This window comes from Solanum verrucosum, unplaced genomic scaffold, assembly GCF_900185275.1.
Source record: "Solanum verrucosum unplaced genomic scaffold, falcon-dt-bn FXZP01000032.1, whole genome shotgun sequence".
Lineage (NCBI taxonomy): Eukaryota > Viridiplantae > Streptophyta > Magnoliopsida > Solanales > Solanaceae > Solanum > Solanum verrucosum.
In genome coordinates this window covers 1333435-1352933 of record NW_026020569.1, presented here as the reverse complement: position 1 = coordinate 1352933, position 19499 = coordinate 1333435, and the positions used below count along the sequence as shown (strand labels likewise).

The 19499-nt window shown below is 34.9% G+C and overlaps 4 protein-coding genes across 4 annotated transcripts in view; all 4 read right to left on the bottom strand.

The window, feature by feature from the left end:
• Positions 1 to 19499, bottom strand: part of LOC125810727 (glycine-rich RNA-binding protein 3, mitochondrial-like) — a 193882-nt gene that overhangs the window by 32273 nt on the left and 142110 nt on the right. The gene's annotated exons all lie outside the window — the stretch shown is intronic.
• On the bottom strand, positions 63 to 3182 carry LOC125810718 (uncharacterized). Its single transcript, XM_049490197.1, has 4 exons — positions 2854 to 3182; positions 1414 to 2226; positions 747 to 1221; positions 63 to 674 (listed from the first exon to the last, which is right to left on the bottom strand). Exons 1-4 carry the CDS (start codon positions 3131 to 3133, stop codon positions 491 to 493), a joined length of 1752 nt encoding a protein of 583 aa, XP_049346154.1. The 5' UTR covers positions 3134 to 3182; the 3' UTR covers positions 63 to 490.
• On the bottom strand, positions 6553 to 10200 carry LOC125810730 (uncharacterized). The gene is given in 3 exon segments (XM_049490211.1): positions 6553 to 6937; positions 8844 to 9066; positions 9921 to 10200. Coding segments are annotated over 3 exon segments (888 nt in total).
• LOC125810967 (uncharacterized) lies at positions 11825 to 19266 on the bottom strand. The gene is made up of 8 exons (XM_049490464.1): positions 18987 to 19266; positions 17982 to 18662; positions 15514 to 15897; positions 14707 to 15405; positions 14046 to 14520; positions 13800 to 13975; positions 12798 to 12817; positions 11825 to 11974 (listed from the first exon to the last, which is right to left on the bottom strand). The coding sequence occupies exons 1-8, from the start codon at positions 19264 to 19266 to the stop codon at positions 11825 to 11827; spliced, it is 2865 nt and encodes a 954-aa protein (XP_049346421.1).

The window sequence follows — 19499 nt, the reverse complement described above, 5'->3', positions numbered from 1 at the left end:
AAATATTCCTGTCAACCTGCAACCCAACCTTTGTGCTTCTGGCCAGTTCTCAACTCACCAGGGTAACCGAAATACATTCTGCATATTCCTGGATGCTCCAAATCCTAGTAATGTGAAAGCAGTAGTAGACTTTCTGATGTAAACAAAATTTCCAGCGAAACGGAAATTTTAAGATAAAGAAATCGAAGATAGCAGCAACCATGCTGCTGTAATGAAAGATTACGAGATCCATCAGCATAGCTAGGTCGATAGAAGCATGATAACAATCGCATCCCTTTAGCTGCCCACTTTATCAGCTGCAAGTGTCTTGAAAAGAGGTCCACAAAAGTAAAAAAGATCTCGCTCCTATGCCGTCATCAAGTAAGCACTGAACATACCATCTTATACAAAATTAAGCTTCTTATAAAATCTGCAACTCCAAGATATCGAATCCATTTCTGAAAACATGTCATGGCTATGACATGCTAAAAAACTGAAAGAGATCTCTCGGCTAGTTACGTGTTCTGGTATCCTTATCATTATTAGTTTCTGGAAGAGTAATAGTAATCGGATGCCAATCAGAGCGAGTTTTAATCCAACGCTTCAGAGTGATAATCATATTCAGGATTTGAAGTACTTCACCCAATGTAAGGTCTTTAAGGCATGCATTTCTAAGAATCAAAGAGGCTTCATACCTGGAAGGCAGACAAAACATGAGAAAAAACTCTGAGAATATCATTAAAAACAATGCAGCACAAATTGTTTACCTGCATTCAGATGCTGCTATTGCTGAACGTCCAACAGTTGAACAAAGAAATTTCTCAATCACATTCCAAGTTGCATTCTGATATTGGTTAGGATTGCCACCAAGTGGATTCTCACATTTCCAAATCCTCTCAGTTCTACCAACATACAGCTCAAAATCAGCTTGTTTTAACTTTACTATCATCTGTTGCTCTAGTGCAGCATTTAACGCTACTGTGACATCAATATGATGATATTTAGGGTTACCATAACGTATACAATAACCAATGTTTTCTTTGGTAGGCACAATCTTCTCGAGCTTCAAACTGTTCAACGAAAGAAGGATGACCCCTATAAAACCTTGAATGAGTTCAGGCAGCTGGAGATCCAAATCTGAATAACTACCGACAGATTTAGAAGCACCCGATGAGGATGGAAGGAAGGAAAACTCAGGACGTACATCACCCTTGTTCATAGACCCACATAAATCACCCCTACCTGCAAGAAAATTACCACCATTAGTTGTCTCAAGAAAACTATATGGCTTAGTAAACTTCAACTTCGGTAACAATACTTCCCAATTTTGTCAATGTAAAATTAGGAGTGTAATACAAGTTTATGGGTTTATCAGACAAATTATGCATCCCAGGATTAGGATGATGTTCAAATGGTGAGAAAAATCAGCAGAACCTTCAGGTAGTTGAAGCGGAGGTTGCAAATTCTTCTGGCGAAAGTTCAATTTCACAAAGTTATCTCGAACAAGAGGAGGCTGAGATTGAGTACACTGAGCTGGCTTGTTTTCTATGAATTTACTGTTATGGTTCTCTGAACTATCAGACTTTGCGAAAAATTTATGTGGTGCAAACTGCACTGGTGCAACAGCTGGTGCGTGTGGGCAATAGCTGCTACTAGTTTCTTTAATTCTAGCTGGCATACTTGACATGCCGGTCATAGTCAGTTGATTCGAGTTCTTTGGTACGTAAATAGCTTTAGTTTTGGTATCAAAAGTGCCTCCAGGATTAGGTAAACTTTGGGTCCCGGAAGCATTAGCATGGGTATTGGCATTGGCATTGGCATTGGTATTAGCATGGGTATTGGTATTGGTATTGGTATTGATATTGGTATTGATATTGGTATTGGTATTGGTATTAGTATTGGCATTGGCATTGGAATAAGCAGGTTGGTTTGCCGATATAGGTTCAGAAACTGGAGTCGGTATAGATTCTTGACGTAATGTGTTAGTACCAAAAGCAAGTTCTCGTGGAGATCCTCCAGCAGTAAGGCTTATCCATTGCCACACATTTGTGGCAGCAGCAGCAAGAGCAGGAGAAGCCTTTAAAGGTTGTGCTAGAAGAATATTATATCTCCTCATCCGTAACTGATGAATGGCATTGGAGAAATCCCTGTCTCCTGAAATAAGCAAATAATTGGCAGGTGCAGGATTGTCCACTGCCCAAAATAGCATATCCACCAAAATTTTCTTATCACTAGCATCCTTAGCCCCTGTTAATCAGACAAATTAAATGCATGAATTTAATTAGTAAAGGATAAAAGTTCTTGAAAGAAAAAAGTTTCCATTAAGTAAGAGTTATTAATAGGTTCATGAATATTATAAATATAAACATATATCTTCCAAGAACCTAATCCTAAAACATAAAAACTAAATGAAGAAGGAATTATTAAAAGTTCATATTCATTAACTTTGGAAACCGAGAACTTTTATCTGATGAACTGTTTCAAAATTAATTGAAACATTAATTCTAATAATTTGCACTGGGCGTGCAATCACTAAATGATGATGTCACCAACAATTTCCAATCCCAACAAAGATTAAGCTGTTAGGGCTAGCTATTAAATTTCTCAGAGGGGGAGTCTGGTGTCTGTAAAATCTATAACGGGTAAAGAGATTGTTTTCAATAGACCCCATTGATCGATCGAGAAAATCATTTTCACCAAAGGTTTCAAAGAAAAGCAAGATTAAGCTGTTAGGGCTAGCTACTAAATTTCTTAGAGAAGGGGGAGGGCGGGGTGTAGCAGACGTAAAACCTTTGAAAACCCCTCTATACTCAAGAAAATTATATTGAACAAATAAAAAAGTTGAAGGAAATAGAAGAAGGTTTGTTAGTGTACCGGCCGGGACGTGATTGAGACTGATTCCAGTACTAGAAAGGGCTCGTTGAATGTACGAGGGAATACGATTAGTGTCTCCATAGGCGGAAATAGTGACTGGTCCATTATAGTTCATCTTCATCAATGCCGCGTTTATATTCGGAGCGATTGCATGAGCGTCGCATCCCCTGGGCACCTGACAATTCTCTATATCCCACCACACCGATGTTTTTGCCGTCTCGTACTGCGGTTCCGCCGCTTTTCCGCCAGGAAGACCCGCCTTCAACCCGTCTCCGGCCATCGACTATAACGCCGCGAAGGTTCTCTCTCACTCTGCTGCCATTAACCTGATTTTTAACAAAAAACTTTTCGGTATCACTTCGCACTTGGCACAATTTGAACTTTCTCGGACTGCGCGCTTTTTAACTTGTTGAAAACACTATACAGACAACAAAGCACTATTTATTTTCTTTCTTATTTCTCTTTGGAATTCTATTAAATCAAGTTCCATTTTCCTGGGAAATCTATTAAATCAATTTCCTTTTTTCCCTATTTCTCTATGAGAAATCTTTTAAATCATTTTCCTTTTCAGGATTAGTTTGAATTTACTTGCAATTAGATTATGTTTACACAATTAATTGTTGAATATTTAGCTTAAAATTTGTTTATTTTGTCAACCAGTTAAATTATTTAAAAATTATGTCACATGCAACGCAAATACTTCAAATGTTGTTAATCATGTATAAGACATTGAAATTTTGTGGGACTTTAATATCATCTGTTGCTCAAGTGCAGTTGTAGGCGTTGAAATTTTATGGGACTTTACAAGACGTGTTCAATTTGAATTGAGACTCTAGAAGGTGTGTTCAGTTTCAAGTAGAATTCTCGGAGGATACTGAACGGTCAAATCTAAATCATCCTAATTCGAGAAATACGCCACTAACGACTCTCGAATCATGGATAAATATCATGAATAAATCTTAGGAGAGTAGAATCAAGGAATGAACAAAATTGTACCCGCACTATTATCAATAAAATGTTCATATTTCTTCAGATTTTATTTGTGTAGTTGATTAATTTTTCATATGTTTAAAGTTTGTTGCAAACAACGGTATTTAAGGCTATTTTGTCAATCTAAATTTAGGAGTGTAATACAAGTTTATGGGGCTATCAGATAAATTACCCGTGCCAGCATTAGGATGATGTACAAATGGTGTAGAAAAATCAGCAGAACCTTCAATTCATTGAAGCGGAAGTTGCATATTGTTCTGGTGAGAGTTCAATTTCACAAAGCTATCTCGAACAAGAGGGGTTTTGGGATTGAGTATACTGAGTAGGCTTACTCTCAATGAATTTACTGTTGTGGTTCTCTGAACTATCAGACTTTGCGAAATAGCTTTAGTTTTAGTGTCAAATTAGCATCCAGGATTAGATAAGCTTTGGCCCCGGAAGCATTAGCGTTGATATTGGTATTTGCATGGGCATTGGAAAAAGCAGGTAGCTAGGTTTGCTGATAAATGTTCAGAAATTGGATTAAGTTTAGATTCTTGACGTAATGTGTTAGTACCAAAAGCAAATTCTCGTGGACATCCTCCAGCAGCAAGGCTTGTCCGCTGCCACACATTTGTGGCAACAGCAGCAAGAGCAGGAAAATCTTATATTAAAAGGTTGTGCTAGAAGAATATTATATCTCCTCATCTGTAACTGATGAATGGCATCAGAGAAATCCCCATCTCCTGAAATGAGCAAATAATTGGCAGGTGCAGGATTGTCCGCTGCCCAAAATAGCATATCCACCAAAATTATCTTTATCACTAGCATCCTTAATTAATCCCTGTTCATCAAACAGATCGGATGACTTCTTCTCCATCTTAAGTTCATGTCAGAGGCAAAGTGCCAAAAGGCATGCTTGCAATAAAACCTATCTTTACTAGAATTTCTTAATCTTTTTTTAATGCAAGATAGGATTCCATGCTGAACCGAGAGATGCATAATTAAGCAACCATGCAATCTCAAATTATGTTAAAACGAATAACTGTTGATTAATTGTTTAGCTTATTCTCGAGCTCATGTCTTATCCCGTCTTCCTTTTATTAGGTAACTCTTTTCTAGATAAGCTATAATGATTTTCATATTTGGAAACTGGGGCTTCCAAAGGAATAAAAGAAGCATGGATCATCTTATGCAGATGTTCCTTTTGGGGAGAATTGAAAAAAATAAAAGAAAAAAGGAAGTGATGAATAATGAATTAAGAACAAAAAAAAGAAGATGCAAATTCTTGAAAGTAATTAGATCAGACCTTAGCTCTTCGATCAGAAACACTATCTACAAGAAGTTGAACAACTCGAACATCCTTGATCTTCAAGTAGTTATACATCACAACACCACATAATGCTACACAAAAACAGAAATATTTTAGTAAGATGTTTGATGGCAAAACTAAAGCTCCCATAAATAAGAGGAAATATTAAGCTTACCAATGGCATAACCTACACTATTAAGGGTGCTTATTGTCGACTCTGGGACAATTAGAGTTGAAAGGGCAATAAGTATCCACACTTTCAATACACCGGCAACTTAAATGGTTACAACACCGGTTCTACCACTCACTAAGAAAATTGAGAAATTCAGAACAAGAGCACAAAGTGCATTTGAAAAGAAATTCCAGAAGTTGAATTGAATTTGTGAGACTTCCATCCTAGGCTTCTCCAGAAAATACCACGGGAAAAATAGAAAGATAAAGCTGAAATATGTGATCATAAGTAACCCCAAGAAACAGTACGAAGGCTCTTGCAAAAAACAGTATGGAGGAACTTGCATGAGATTCCATTAATAATGTGGGATTGTAATTGGTAATTATAACTAAACACTGTACTTCTTGTGATGAATTATGTACATAGTAATTAAAATATAACCAAAGATGGTACAGGAATAATTCACTTATTAATGTTCAAATCCGTTATGCAACAATTTGTTTCTTTTTTAAATCTTTTATCTCAGACGGAAGATCCAACTTTAAAAAACACAAAAGCACATAGAACTCAATAATTTTGCGTCTAATCCAATACTTTTCACCTTTCAGCTATTTTTTCATGGTATGACACATTTCAGCCTGGGACGATTCATCTGACAGTTACTTTAACATTAATTGGTACACCTACTAACAATAATGTGAGCAAATTAAAAAAGAAGTCCATGGAGAGTTGATCATGTTCTGGCCAAAAGACGAATTTATATATATATTTTTTTTTTATGTAGCAGGGATGGATACAATTTCCCCTATACATTCTTGAAGATCGTAAATCAAATGTATATACAAAACATACATAAGAAGTCTACAAAAGTAAAAAAAATCTCGTCCTATATATGCCGTAATCAAGTTGGCACAGAATGTATTGTCTTATATGAAATTGAGCTTCTTTTAAAAGCTGTTACTCCAAGATATCTGATCCATATAAAATATTGAACCTCTCAACTAGGTACCTGTTCTGGTATCCTTATCATTATTAGTTCCTGGAAGAGTAATAGTAATTGGTTGCCACTCAAAGTGAGTTTTGATGATCCAACCCTTCAGAGTGATAAAGTGAGTTTTGATCCAACCCTTCAAGTCCTTGAAGTGGGGGTTGCAAATTGTCCGGGGCGAGAGTTCAGTTTCACAAAGTTATCTGGAACAAGAGGAGGTTGGGATTGAGTATGTTGAGCAGGCTTATTTTCTATGAATTAACTGCTATGGTTCTCTGAACCATCAGACTTTGTGAAAAAGAGATGTGGTAAAAACTGGACTGGTGCAACAGCTGGTGCGTGTGGGCAATAGCTGCTACTAGTTTCTTCAACTTTAGTTGGCGTACCTGACATGCTAGTCATAGTCAGTTGATTCGAGTTCTTAGGTATGTAAATAGCCTTAGTTTTTGTATCAGAATAGCATCCAGGATTGGATAAACTTTGGGCCCCGGAAGCATTAGCATTGGTATTGGTTTTGGCATGGGCATTGGAAAAAGCAGGTTGGTTCGCTGATATAGGTTTAGAAATTGGAGTAGATATATAATTTTGACGTAATGTATTGGTACTAAAAGCAAATTCTGGTGGAGATGTTCCAGCAGCAAGGCTTGTCCATTGCCATACATTTCCTTCTTTGTAAAATATTTATTATAATTTTCTTTTCACTTTATTTTTAAAAATTAATTTATTATCTTTTAACTTTTAATTATTTTTAATAAATTATGTGTATTTTATAAAAAAACAATTTTAAAGTGTCCTTTAATTTTATTGTTTTAATATATTTATGTTTTATTTGATTTCTACACTTATTTTGATATTCGTTCAAAGTTAACTTATTTTAAATCAAATTAAAACGAAAGACAAAGAAAATAAACTCACTAGAAAAATAAAAGAGAAAAAACAATGAATGTAAATAAAAAAAAAATAGTTTCAATACAAGGTAAAAAAAAATGTGTATTAACTTAATTTAAATACAAGATTAAAAAATTCTTAATTTTTTTAAATTTAAAATTTTTATTTTAAAAAATAATAATTTTAATTAAAAAATAATATTTACACACATGGAGGGCGAGTGTGTACAAACACAACAAACTTGGGTGGCTGAAGGTGCCACATCAGCACAAAAGGTGCACATAAATATGCAAAAAATGAGTTAGGGGTAATAGGATCTTAGTTAAGTTTAGGTGTGTCTCTGAGATTTCAGTCATAGTCTAGGAGTACTTATGCCTTATCCCAATTATATAATAATCAAGTCACATGCAAAGTTACTAATTCAAATATTGTTAACCCTTGATAAGGCAAATGTAGAAATAATGGTATTAGGAAAATAATTGAATAGATGATCAAATCGAGAATATAAATTTTTTATTGATTTGCTCGAAACACTTGATGAACGGTGAAAACTAACAGAAAATATGTGTAGAGTCATATGTAATCAATTGAATTTTGAGACAAAAAGAAGTTATTCAGATGGTAAACATCCTCCACTTCCAATCAAAAGTTTATAAATTTGAGTAATAAAGAAAACAAAAAGAATATGAGCTCCTAAAGAGGATTAAAAATAAATATTTTTAAAAATCTGGTGAATTCTGATATATACATTAGTGGGCAGGTTGAGGAATTTATAAAATAATATGTTAGATAATTGTTTCCATGATTCTCACATGTTTCAATCGTTATGTTGGAAAAATCGCACACATTTAATGGGATTCAATGAAACTCTGAGTATCTTAAATCTTGCTCTTGTTTGAGTTATCTTGTACACATTATTCAATACACGAAATATAGAAATGAGATATTCTCTCTTCCACTTCTAATCATCGAGAACTCACATTCTCTTCTTCTAACTCACTAAATCTTCTAAAACTACACGGTTCTCACCCAATGCTGGGCTCCAAATGTCCAGCTCTGGGCCTAAGGTGGGGCGTTGAAGAATGAAAGAAAGTCTCACATTGATGGTTAATTAGATAGATGGTCTCTTTACAAGGCTTGAGTAATCTTCCTCTCTTTGAGCTAACTTTTAGGGTATGAGTTAGGCCCAAGACCTAATTTAATATCTGAACTATTAGAGACCTCACAAAAAATTGATGTGGTGCAAAGTGAATTGGTGCAACAGTTGGTGTGTGTGGGGAATAGCTGCTACTTGTTTCTTCAATTCTACTGTTGTGCTTCTGTGAACTATCAGACTTCGTGAAAAAGAGATGTGGTACAAACTGCACTGGTGCGCAAGGGCAATAACTACTACTAGTTTCTTTAACTATAGCTGGCGTACTTAACATGTTGGTCATAGTCAGTTGATTCGAGTTCTTAGGCACGTAAATAGCTTTAGTTTTTGTATCAAAATAGCGTCTGGGATTATATAAATTTTGGACCCCAGAAGCATAGCATTGGCATTGGAATAAGCAGATTGGTTTACTGCAGGTATAAGTTCAAAAATTGGAGTCCGTATATATTCTCGACGTAATGTGTTAGTACGAAAAGCAAGTTCTCATGGATAACCTCCAGCAGCAAGGGTTGTCCATTGCCACACATTCGTTGCAGCAGCAGCAAGAGCAGGAGAAGTATTATTAAAAGGTTGTGCTAGAAGAATGTTATATCTCCTCATCTGTAACTGATGAATGACATACGAGAAGTCAGTGCTTCCTGAAATGAGCAAATAATTGGCAGGTGCAGGATTGTCCACTACCCAAAATAGCATATCCACTAAAATCTTCTTATCACTAGCATCCTTAACCCCTGTAATTCATCAAACAAAATTAAATGAATTTGCTTAAGATTGTTGTCCATCCTATTTTCCTAAGATAATTAAAACAATAACTTTGAAAAACTTGATAAGAACCAAAAAATAAAACCAGTAGAGAAAATAAAACAGAAACAAATTAGAAACAATATACAAAATATTTTTCTTAAAAAAGAAAATTGAGCCCACTGGATGCACAATTTCCCCTTAAGGATAATATTTCCCTCAAGTGCCCGAGGTTAATGGAATATATCCTCCCAGGATAGAACGATCTTACTCATCGGTGTATCGGTACCTAAAACTACAGTGTTAGCGAACCACTCAACGACAGTAAAATACACTTAGGATACTATACTAGATTTAGTAGTAGTAGAAGAAGTCTAGAAAATTGTTTTTCTTTTAAGATGAAAGGAAATCCCTCAATATATAGAAAACAAATGGTAGTGTGAAAAGTCACAACCCTTTGAAAAAGTCGCAATCTTTCAAAAATGTTACAATCATTCATAAAAGTCACAACTTTTCATAAAAATCACAACTTTTCATAAAAATCACAACTCTTCATAAAAATTGCAACGTTTCATAAAAATCGCAACTCTTCATTTTCCATTCATACCTTTTAAAACCCATCTTTTCTAAGAAGAGAGCGTGGATTATGCCGACCTTAACCTGCTTATAACCATTTAAAACCTTTGAAGGGTGGAGAGACTATTTTCGATAAACCTCTACTAAAGAAAATCATTTTCAACAAAAGTCTTAAAAGAAAAGCAAGATGAAAACATTAAACTTATAAAGAATCTTTCTCATGCGTGCAGCAAATGAAGCAAACATAGAAGAAGGTTTGTTTCTGTACAGGCCGGGACGTGATTGAGACCGATTCCAGTATTAGAGAGGGCTCGTTGTATGAAGGAGGGAATGACATTGTTGTCTCCATAGGCAGAAATGGTGACTGGTCCATGATAGTTCATATTCATTAATGTCGTGTTTATATTCTGAGCTATTCCATGGGCGTCTCATCACCTGGGTACCTGACAATTTTCTATATCCCACCACACCGACGTTTTTGCTGCTGCATATTGCGGTCCCGCCACTGCTCCACCGGGAAAACCCGGCTTCAATCCCTCTCCGGCCATTGCACTTGGCACTTGCACAGCCTGATTTGAACTGCTCCCACTTTCACTATTTTGTACTGCGCGTTTTCCATCTTTTTTAAAAAAAACAAGACGAATAAAGGACTACAGAGCAAGGTTATAGATTAAAACGATAATATTAGTAGCTCCGATGGATTATCTCAACTTTTATATTATTGGTGAACCCTTAAATCTTTTCTCCATTTTTTCTTTGAGAAATCTATTAAATCAATTTCCATTTTTTCCATTTCTCTTTTGGAAATATATTAAATCAATTTTCATCCCATTTCTCTCGTGGAAATCTCTTAACTCGATTTCCTTTTTTTCCCATTTCTGATTGAGAAATTTATTTTCATTTTGGGGATTAGTTTGAACTGACTTGCAATTAGATATGTTTCCACAAATAACTTTTGAAAGTTTAGCTTAAGATTTATTTATTTTGTCAAACAATTAAATCATTTACTCTCCGTTCACTTTTACTTGTCACTTATTCCTAAAATATAGATTTTTCATTTTTATTTAACATTTTTGACATATTAAGAAAAGACAACAATTTTTTTATGCATGCCTCATGTCCGGTCAAATAGTTTTCATTTGCGTTATATTTTTATCAATACATTGGATACGCATATGAATCATCACTTTGATTTTATTGTGTCAATTTTTTACTTAGAAATGATTTTGTTTATTAACTTTCTTGTGCTATATTTTTCCATGTCACTTGGTCTATGCAACTGAAGTTAATACATTCAACATATATACCTTAATAGTCGGCCTTCTTAGAAAATAATGGAAAAGGGGATTTTTAGGAGAACTGAAAAATTCTTTTCAAATTACTTAAGTAAAGAAATTTTAATGCTTAATATAAAATAAAAACATACATTCCTTCCTTACTATATTTAGAACAGTAGCGGAGCATTTGGAAGAAAGAGATATCTTCTATGTCCACTTATAAAATGCTAGTCGAAATCAGAGTGAGTTTAAATCCAACACTTCAGAGTAAAATACTGAAAGAGATCTCTCAACTAGGTACCTATTCTGGTATCCTTATCATTATTAGTTTCTCGAAGAGTGACAATAATTGGTTGTCAGTCGGAATGAGTTTTAATCCAACACTTCCAGAGTGAAAATCATATTCAGGATTTGAATTACTACACCCAATGTAAGGTCTTTAAGGCATGCGTTTCTAATAATCAAAGCGACTTCATACTTGGAAGGTAGACAGAACATGAGAAAAAACTCTTGAGAATCATTAAAAACCATGCAGCATAAATTGTTCACCTGCATTCAGATGCTGCTATTGCTGAACGTCCAACAGTTGAACAAAGGAATTTCTCAATAACATTCCAAGTTGCATCCTGATACTTGTTAGGCTTGCCATCAATTGGATTCTCACAATTCAAAATCCTCTCAGTTCTACCAACATATAGCTCAAAATCAACTTGTTTTCACTTAACTAGTATCAAATAGCATCCAGGATTAGATAAGCTTAGAGCCCGGAAGCATTAACATTGGTATTGGTACATGGCATGGGCATTGGAATAAACAGGTTGGTTCGCTATAAAGGTTCAGAAACTGGAGTTGGTATAGATTCTTGACATAATGTGTTAGAACCAAAAGCAAGTTCTCATGGAGATCCTCCAGCAGCAAGGATTGTCCACTGCCACACATTCGTGGCACCAGCAGCAAGAGCAGGAGAAACTTTAAAAGGTTGTGCTAGAATAATATTATATCTACTAATCCGTAACTGATCAATGGCATTGGAGAAATCCGTCTCCTGAAATGAGCAAATAATTGGCAGGTGCAGGATTGTCCGTTGCCCAAAATAGCATATCCACCAAAACTGTCTTATCCCAAGCATCATTAACCCCTGTTAATCAAACAGATCGGATGACTTCTTCTCCATCTTAAGCTCCTGTCAGAGGCAAAGTGCAGAACTGCTTGCAATAAAAACCCATTTGTACTAGAAGTTTTATATTTTTTTGCATGCAAGATAAGATTCCATGATCAACAGAGATATGCATAAATTATGTTGAAACGAATAACTACTGATTAACTGTTTAGCTTGTTCTCGAGCTCCTGTCTTATCCCGTGTTCCCTTTATTAGGTAACTCTTTTCTAGTCACGCTAGAAAGCTTGTCATATTTGGACACTGGGGCTTCCAACGGAATAAAACAAACATGGATCATCATAAGCATATGTTCCTTTTGGGGAAAATTGAAAAAAAGAAAAAAGAAGGAAGTGATGAATAAAGAATTAAAAACACAAACTCAAAAATAAAAATGCAAATTCTGAAATCGAAACTTGAAAGTCATTAGATCAGACCTTAGCTATTCCTATCTATAGGATGTTGAACAGCTCGAACATCCTTAATCTTCAAGTAGTAATATATTTACTACATCACAACACCACATAATGCTGCACAAAAACAGAAATATTTTAGTAAGATGTTTGATGGCATAAAGCTCTCATAGGACATAAATAGGAGGAAATATTAAGATTACCAACGGCATAACCTACAATATCGACTCTGTGACAATAAGAGTTGAAAGGGCAATAAGTATCCAATTTTTCAATACACCGGCAACTTAAATGGTTACAGCACCCGTTCTACCACTCACTAAGAAAATTGAAAATTCGGAGCAAAAGCACAAAGGGCATTTTAAAAGAAATTCCAGAAGTTGAATTGAATTTGTGAGACTTCGATCTCAGGCTTCTCCAGAATACACGGGACAAAGAGAAAGATAAAGTTGCACGTTGAAACATGTGATCATAAGTAACCCCAAGAAACAGTACGAAGGCACTTGCAAGAAACAGTATGGAGGCACTTGCATGAGACTCCAATAACTATGTGGGATTGTAATTGGTAATTATAACCAAACACTGTACTTCGTGTGATGAATTTTATACATAGTAATTAAAAAATTACCTAACATGGTACTAGTTATGTTGATTTTAATACATGAATAATTCACTTCTTACCCAACTATCAAACACCCCTCTGTGTTCATGTATTAACATTCTAATCCGTTATGAAACAATTTGTTTCTTTTTAAATTTTTTATCTCAGACTGAAGATCTGACTTTAAAAAACACAAAAGCAAATTGAACTCAATATTTTTACGTCTAAATCAATAGTTTTCACCTTTCAGCTATTTTTTCCTGGTATGACACATTTCAGGTTGGGAAAATTCACATAGCTATTTATGTGGAAGCTACTTTAACAATCATAGTTGGTACACCTACTAACAATAATGTGAGCAAATTAAAAGAGAAGTCCACGTAGAGTTGATTGTGTTTCTGGCCAAAAGACAAATTTATATATTACTTTTTTGACGTAGTAGGGATGAATACAATTTTCCTCTATACATTCTTGAAGATTGTGAATCAAATATATACAAAACATACATAAGAAGTCCACAAAAGTAAAAGAGATCTCGCTCCTATATATGTCCTCGTCAAGTTGGCACTGAGCATACAGTCTTATATGAAAATGAGTTTATTTTAAAATCCGTAACTCCAAGATATCTGATCCATTTCTGAAAACATATGTCATGAATATGACATGGTAAACTACTGAAAGAGATCTCTCAACTAGGTACCTGTTCTGGTATCCTTATCATTATTAGTTGTTGGAAGAGTGATAGTAATTGGTTGCCACTCAGAGTGAGTTTTGATCCAACCCTTCAGAGTGATAATCATATTCAGGATTTGAAGTACTTCAGCCAATGTGAGGCTTTTGAGGCATGCATTTCTAAGAATCAAAGCGGCTTCATACCTGCAAGGCAGACAGAAGATGAGAAAAAACTCTGAGAATCATTAAAAACCATGCAGCATAAATTGTTTACCTGCATTCAGATGCTGCTATCGTTGAATGTCCAACAGTTGAACAAAGAAATTCCTCAATCGCATTCCAAGTTGCATCCTTATAATGGTTAGGATTGCCACCAAGTGGATTCACACATTTCCAAATCCTTGCAGTCCTACCAACATATAGCTCAAAATTAACTAGTCCTAATTTTAGTATCATCTGTTGCTCTAGTGCAGTATTTAAGGCTACTGTAACATCAGTATGACGATATTCAGGGTTACTATAACATATACAATAACCAAGGTTTTCTTTGGTAGGCAAAATCTTCTCGAACCTCAAAGTGTTCAACGAATTAAATATGACCCTTATAAGACTTTGAATGTGTTCAGGCAGCTGGAGATCCAAATCTAAATTACCACAGACAGATTTAGAAACACCCGATGAGGGTGGAAGGAAGGAAAACTCAGGACGTATATCACCCTTGTTCATAGAACCACATAAATCACCCCTACCTGCAAGAAAATTACCACCATTAGTTGCCTCAAGAAACTAACTGGCTTAGTAAACTTCTGTTTCGGTCACAATACTTCCCTATTTTGTCAATAAAAAATTAGGAGTGTAATATAAGTTTATGGGGCTTAAATTACCCATGCCAGCGTCATGATTATGTACAAATGGTGTAGAGAAATCAGCAGAACCTTCAGGTCGTTGAAGAGGAGGTCGCAAATTGTCCTGGCAAGAGTTCAATTTCACAAAGTTATCTGGAACGAGAAAAGGTTGGAGTTGAGTACGCTGAGCAGGCTTATTTTCTATGAATTTACTGTTGTGGTTCTCTGAACTATCAGACTTTGTGAAAAAGAGATGTGGTACAAACTGCACTGGTGCGCGTGGGCAATAGCTGCTACTAGTTTCTTCAACTATAGCTGGTCTACTTGACATGCCGGTCATAGTCAGTTGATTGGAGTTCTTAGTTACATAAATAGCTTTAGTTTTTGTATCAAAATAGCATCCAGGATTAGATAAACTTTGGGCCCTAGAAGCATTAGCATTGGTATTGGTATTGGAATAAGCAGGTTGGTTCGCTGATATAGGTTTAGAAATTGGAGTTGGTATATAATTTTGAGGTAATGTATTGGTACGAAAAGGAAGTCCTCGTGGAGATCCTCCAGCAGCAAGGCTTGTCCATTGCCACACATTTGTGGCAGCCACAGCAAGAGCAGGAGAAGCATAAACAGGTTGTGCTAGAAGAATATTATATTTCCTCATCCGCAACTGATGAATGGCATTGGAGAAATCCCCATCTCCTGAAATGAGCAAATAATTGGCAGGTGCAGGATTATCCACTGCCCAAAATATCATATCCACCAAAATTTTCTTATCACTAGCATCCTTAGTCACTGTAATTTATCAAACAAAATTAATGAATGAATTTGCACTAAAGAATGAGGTAACTAACAACTACCAATTTAAACTAACTCAATTTAAAAGACTGATTGTTACTATACCGGCTGGGACGTGATTGAGGCTGATTCCAGTAGTAGAGAGGGCTCCTTGAATGGACGAGGGAATGATATTGGTGTCACCATAGGCGGAAATGGTGACTGGTCCATGATAGTTCATCTTCATCAATGCCGCGTTTATACTCTGAGCGATTCCATGGGCGTCACATCCCCTGGGCACCTGACAATTTTCTATATCCCACCACACCGACGTTTTTGCTGCCGCATACGGCGATTTTGCCGTTGTTCCGCGGGAAAAACCCGGCATCAATCCGTCTCCGGCCATCGCTCTTGACACTTGCAGAGGCTGAATTTGAACTGCTCCCGCTATCACTTTTTTGAGCTGCGCGCTTTCCATGTTTTTGAAGAAACGAGAGGGAAAAAAATCGACTAAAGAGTAAAGAGTAGAGAGTAGGTTATCAATCAAACGATAATCTTAATCTTAATTAGTAGCTAAAGTTGATGGTAATCTCATGTTATTGGTGAACATTTAAATATACTTTCACCATTTCTCTTTTGGGAAATCTATTGAATAATTTCAATCAATTTCCTTTTTTTTCCCATTTCTCTTTCGGAAATATAATAAATCAATTTCCTTGTTTTTCCCATTTCTGTTTAAGAAATCTAGTAAATCTATTTCCTTTTGGGATTAGTTTGAATTGACTTGCAATTAGATATGTTTCCACAAATAACTATTGAATGTTTAGCTTAAAATTCATTTATATTGTCAAAACAGTCGCATGCAACTTAACTAATTCAAACATTGTTAATCCCTGAATCTGATAAGGCAAAAATATAAATAATGGTATTATAATACCTCACTAAATTAATGATTTCTCTAACATAATATTTTCCTCCCGTTTCAACTTAGATAAGATAATGTATAAATATATGGTTCCATTAATATTATAAATTAATAATTCTATAAAAGTACAAATATATCTAAGACAACTTATTGAAATATGATTTTATTGCTTATATAGTTTATTCTCTCACCATCATTCATTGAATGTCTTTAGTAAATATACTATGAATAATATTTTATTATTAAGAAACAATGAACATTATACATGATGAATTTATTTTACAATGAATCATTTAACAAAAAAATATATTACAATGAACATACACATATATCATACTTTATGTATAATGAATTTATTTTTATATGAATTCAATAAATCACAATTTAGGAAGATACAATGATTTTGATATATTCATTGTACTTTGCGTATAATGAATTTATTTTTATGTGAATTCAATAATTATGATACATAAATTAGTAAGATACAATGATTCTAATATAATCAAAATTAACCTTCATTGAATCTCAAAGTACTCTTTAAATTAATAATATTAATTTATTGATTAAATAATATTTCTACAGAATAATAATATTTCATGGTCTCACTTATATCAATTTCATGAGGTTTTACCGTATTATGAAAACAATTGAACGGATGATCAAATTAAGAATAGAAATATTTTTATCAAGTTGCTCAAAACATTTGATGAATAGTGAAAACTAACCAAAAAAAATGTGTAGAATAGAATCATATGTAATCGGGAAAAAAAATGTTGATAACTGTCTTCGTAATCCTCGTCTGTTTCGTAATAATATAATCTTTTACTTAATATTGAATTTTTTAGTAGCTTTAGTGCTGTGATATTGGTCCATGTCATTTGGTTAATTTTATACATTTAATATACCTTACTCAAATACATCCTAAAAAATGATCGAAACGTAGATTTTTATAACAGTGTAAGTATATTCATATAAAAGCTATACTCATCGCAGAGCATCTGCATTTGGAATGATCATATAAGGAATAAGGATATACTAAAAGGTGAAGGAAATGATTTTCGATTCACACATATAATTTGAATAGAAAAAAATGACTTTATATACGGTTATCTCATGTGTTTTATTCATAGATCTTCAATAATGTTTTTCGCAAATTTCAGTAAAAATAGTGAGGTAATTAAATAACATTTGTAATTAGCAACAAAACTATTTTAAAAGTAGATTTAACCAACTTTTAAGCCAATCCAAACACCCTCTAAATCTCTAAGAGGAATGAATCACTTTTGAAACTGCATATCTTTTAGCTCCTTTTTTTTTTTTTTGGTATTTTGTTAATATTAGTGATCTCAAAACTAGCTAAAAGCTATGTCTTAGAGGATAACTGTGTAATTGATGATATGAGTCATTAGCTAAAATTAGTAAGTTAAGTAGTTAGTGAAGAATTATTCCAAAAGTAAGTTAAAGAGTCCGTTAACTAATTGTGTGTACATACACATATTCAACACATCATTCAATACACGAAGTATAGAAATGAAATATTCTCTCTTACACTTCTAATCCTCTCTCTGTATTACTATGAGTGTGTCACATTGGTGATTAATGAGATGGGAGGCTTGAGTAATTCTCCTTCCTTTGACCTATCTTTTGGAGTCTGAGTTAAGCCCAAGACCTAATTTCACATTTGAACTATCAGACTTTGCAAACAAAAGATGTTGTTCAACCGTTGGTGAGCGTGGGCAACAGCTGCTACTTGCTTCTTCAATTTTACTGTTGTGCTTCTCTGATCTATCAGTCGTGAAAAAAAGATGTGGTGCAAACATCACCGGTGCAACATCTGGTGCGCGTGGGTAATTGCTGCTACTAGCTTCTTCAACTATAGCTGGCGTACCTGACATGCTGGTTGTAGTCAGTTGATTCGAGTTCTTAGGTATGTAAATAGTTTTAGGAGTATCAAAATAACGTCCAGGATTATATAAACTTTGGGCTTTGGAAGTATTAGCATTGGCATTGGAATAAGCAGGTTGGTTTGCTGATGTAGGTTTAGAAATTGGAATCGGTATATAATATTGACGTAATGTGTTGGTATTACGAAAAGCAAGTTCTCGTTGAGATTTTCCAGCAGCAAGGGTTGTCCATTGCCACACATTCGTTGCAGCAGCAGCAAGAGCAGGAGAAGCATTATTAAAAGGTTGTGCTAGAAGAATGTTATATCTCCTCATCCGTAACTGATGAATGGCATAAGAGAAATCCGCGCTTCCTGAAATGAGCATATAATTGGCAGGTGCAGGATTGTCCACTGCCCAAAATAGCATATCCACTAAAATCTTCTTATCACTAGCATCCTTAACCCCTGTATTAATTCATCAAACAAAATTAAATGAGTTAATTTGCACTTGACTTGCAAACACTAAAAAATGATGTAACCAACAACTACAAATCCCAAACAAGATTAAGCTAGCTATTAAATTTCTCAGAAGAGAGTAGGTGTACACAGATCTTATCAATGTAAAACCTTTGAAGGGTAAAGAAACTATTTTCGATAGACCTCTGGTCAAGAAAATCATTTTCAACAAAAGTTTTAAAAGAAAAGTAAGATTAACACGACCCTTATTAAACTTGATTCCACTAATTCGTAGCAAATGAAGCAAAAATAGAAGAAGGTTTATTACTATACCGGCGGGGACGTGATTGAGAGCGATTCCAGTATTAGAGAGGGCACGTTGAATGAAGGAGGGAATGCCATTGCTGTCTCCATAGGCGGAAATGGTGACTGGTCCATGATAATTCATATTCATTAATGCTTTGTTTATATTCTGAGCGATTCCATGGGCGTCACATCCCCTGGGCACCTGACAATTTTCTATATCCCACCACACAGACGTTTTTGCTGCCGCGTACGGCGTTTCCGCCACTGCTCCACTGGGAAAACCAGGCTTCAATCCGTCTCCGGCCATCGCATTTGGTACTTGCACAGCCTGATTTTGAACTGCTCCCACTATCACTTTTTTGTTCTGCGCGTTTTCCATCTTTTTGAAATAACGAGACGAAAAAAAAAGGATTACAGAGCAAGGTTATAAGTCAAAAAGACGATCTTACTAGCTCAATTGATTCGATTATATCTACTTTTATAATGTTTGCAAACGTTTAAATCTTCTTCCCTATTTTTTCTTTGAGAAATTTATTAAAT

What these genes read in the sequence shown, in the direction of transcription:
- LOC125810718 (XM_049490197.1), bottom strand. Translation starts at nt 3,133, where the DNA reads ATGGCCGGAGACGGGTTGAAGGCGGGTCTTCCTGGCGGAAAAGCGGCG. An exon ending in TCTCAATCACGTCCCGGCCG is followed by an intron (nt 2,227 to 2,853) that starts GTACACTAACAA and finishes TCTGATTAACAG; the next exon opens with GGGCTAAGGATGCTAGTGAT. An exon ending in TCCGCTTCAACTACCTGAAG is followed by an intron (nt 1,222 to 1,413) that starts GTTCTGCTGATT and finishes ATTTTCTTGCAG; the next exon opens with GTAGGGGTGATTTATGTGGG.
- LOC125810967 (XM_049490464.1), bottom strand. Translation starts at nt 19,266, where the DNA reads ATGGCCGGAGACGGATTGAAGCCTGGTTTTCCCAGTGGAGCAGTGGCG. An exon ending in TAGTTCAAATGTGAAATTAG is followed by an intron (nt 15,898 to 17,981) that starts GTCTTGGGCTTA and finishes TTTACTCTTTAG; the next exon opens with TCGATTTTTTTCCCTCTCGT. An exon ending in TGAGTGGTAGAACGGGTGCT is followed by an intron (nt 11,975 to 12,797) that starts GTAACCATTTAA and finishes TGCTCATTTCAG; the next exon opens with GAGACGGATTTCTCCAATGC.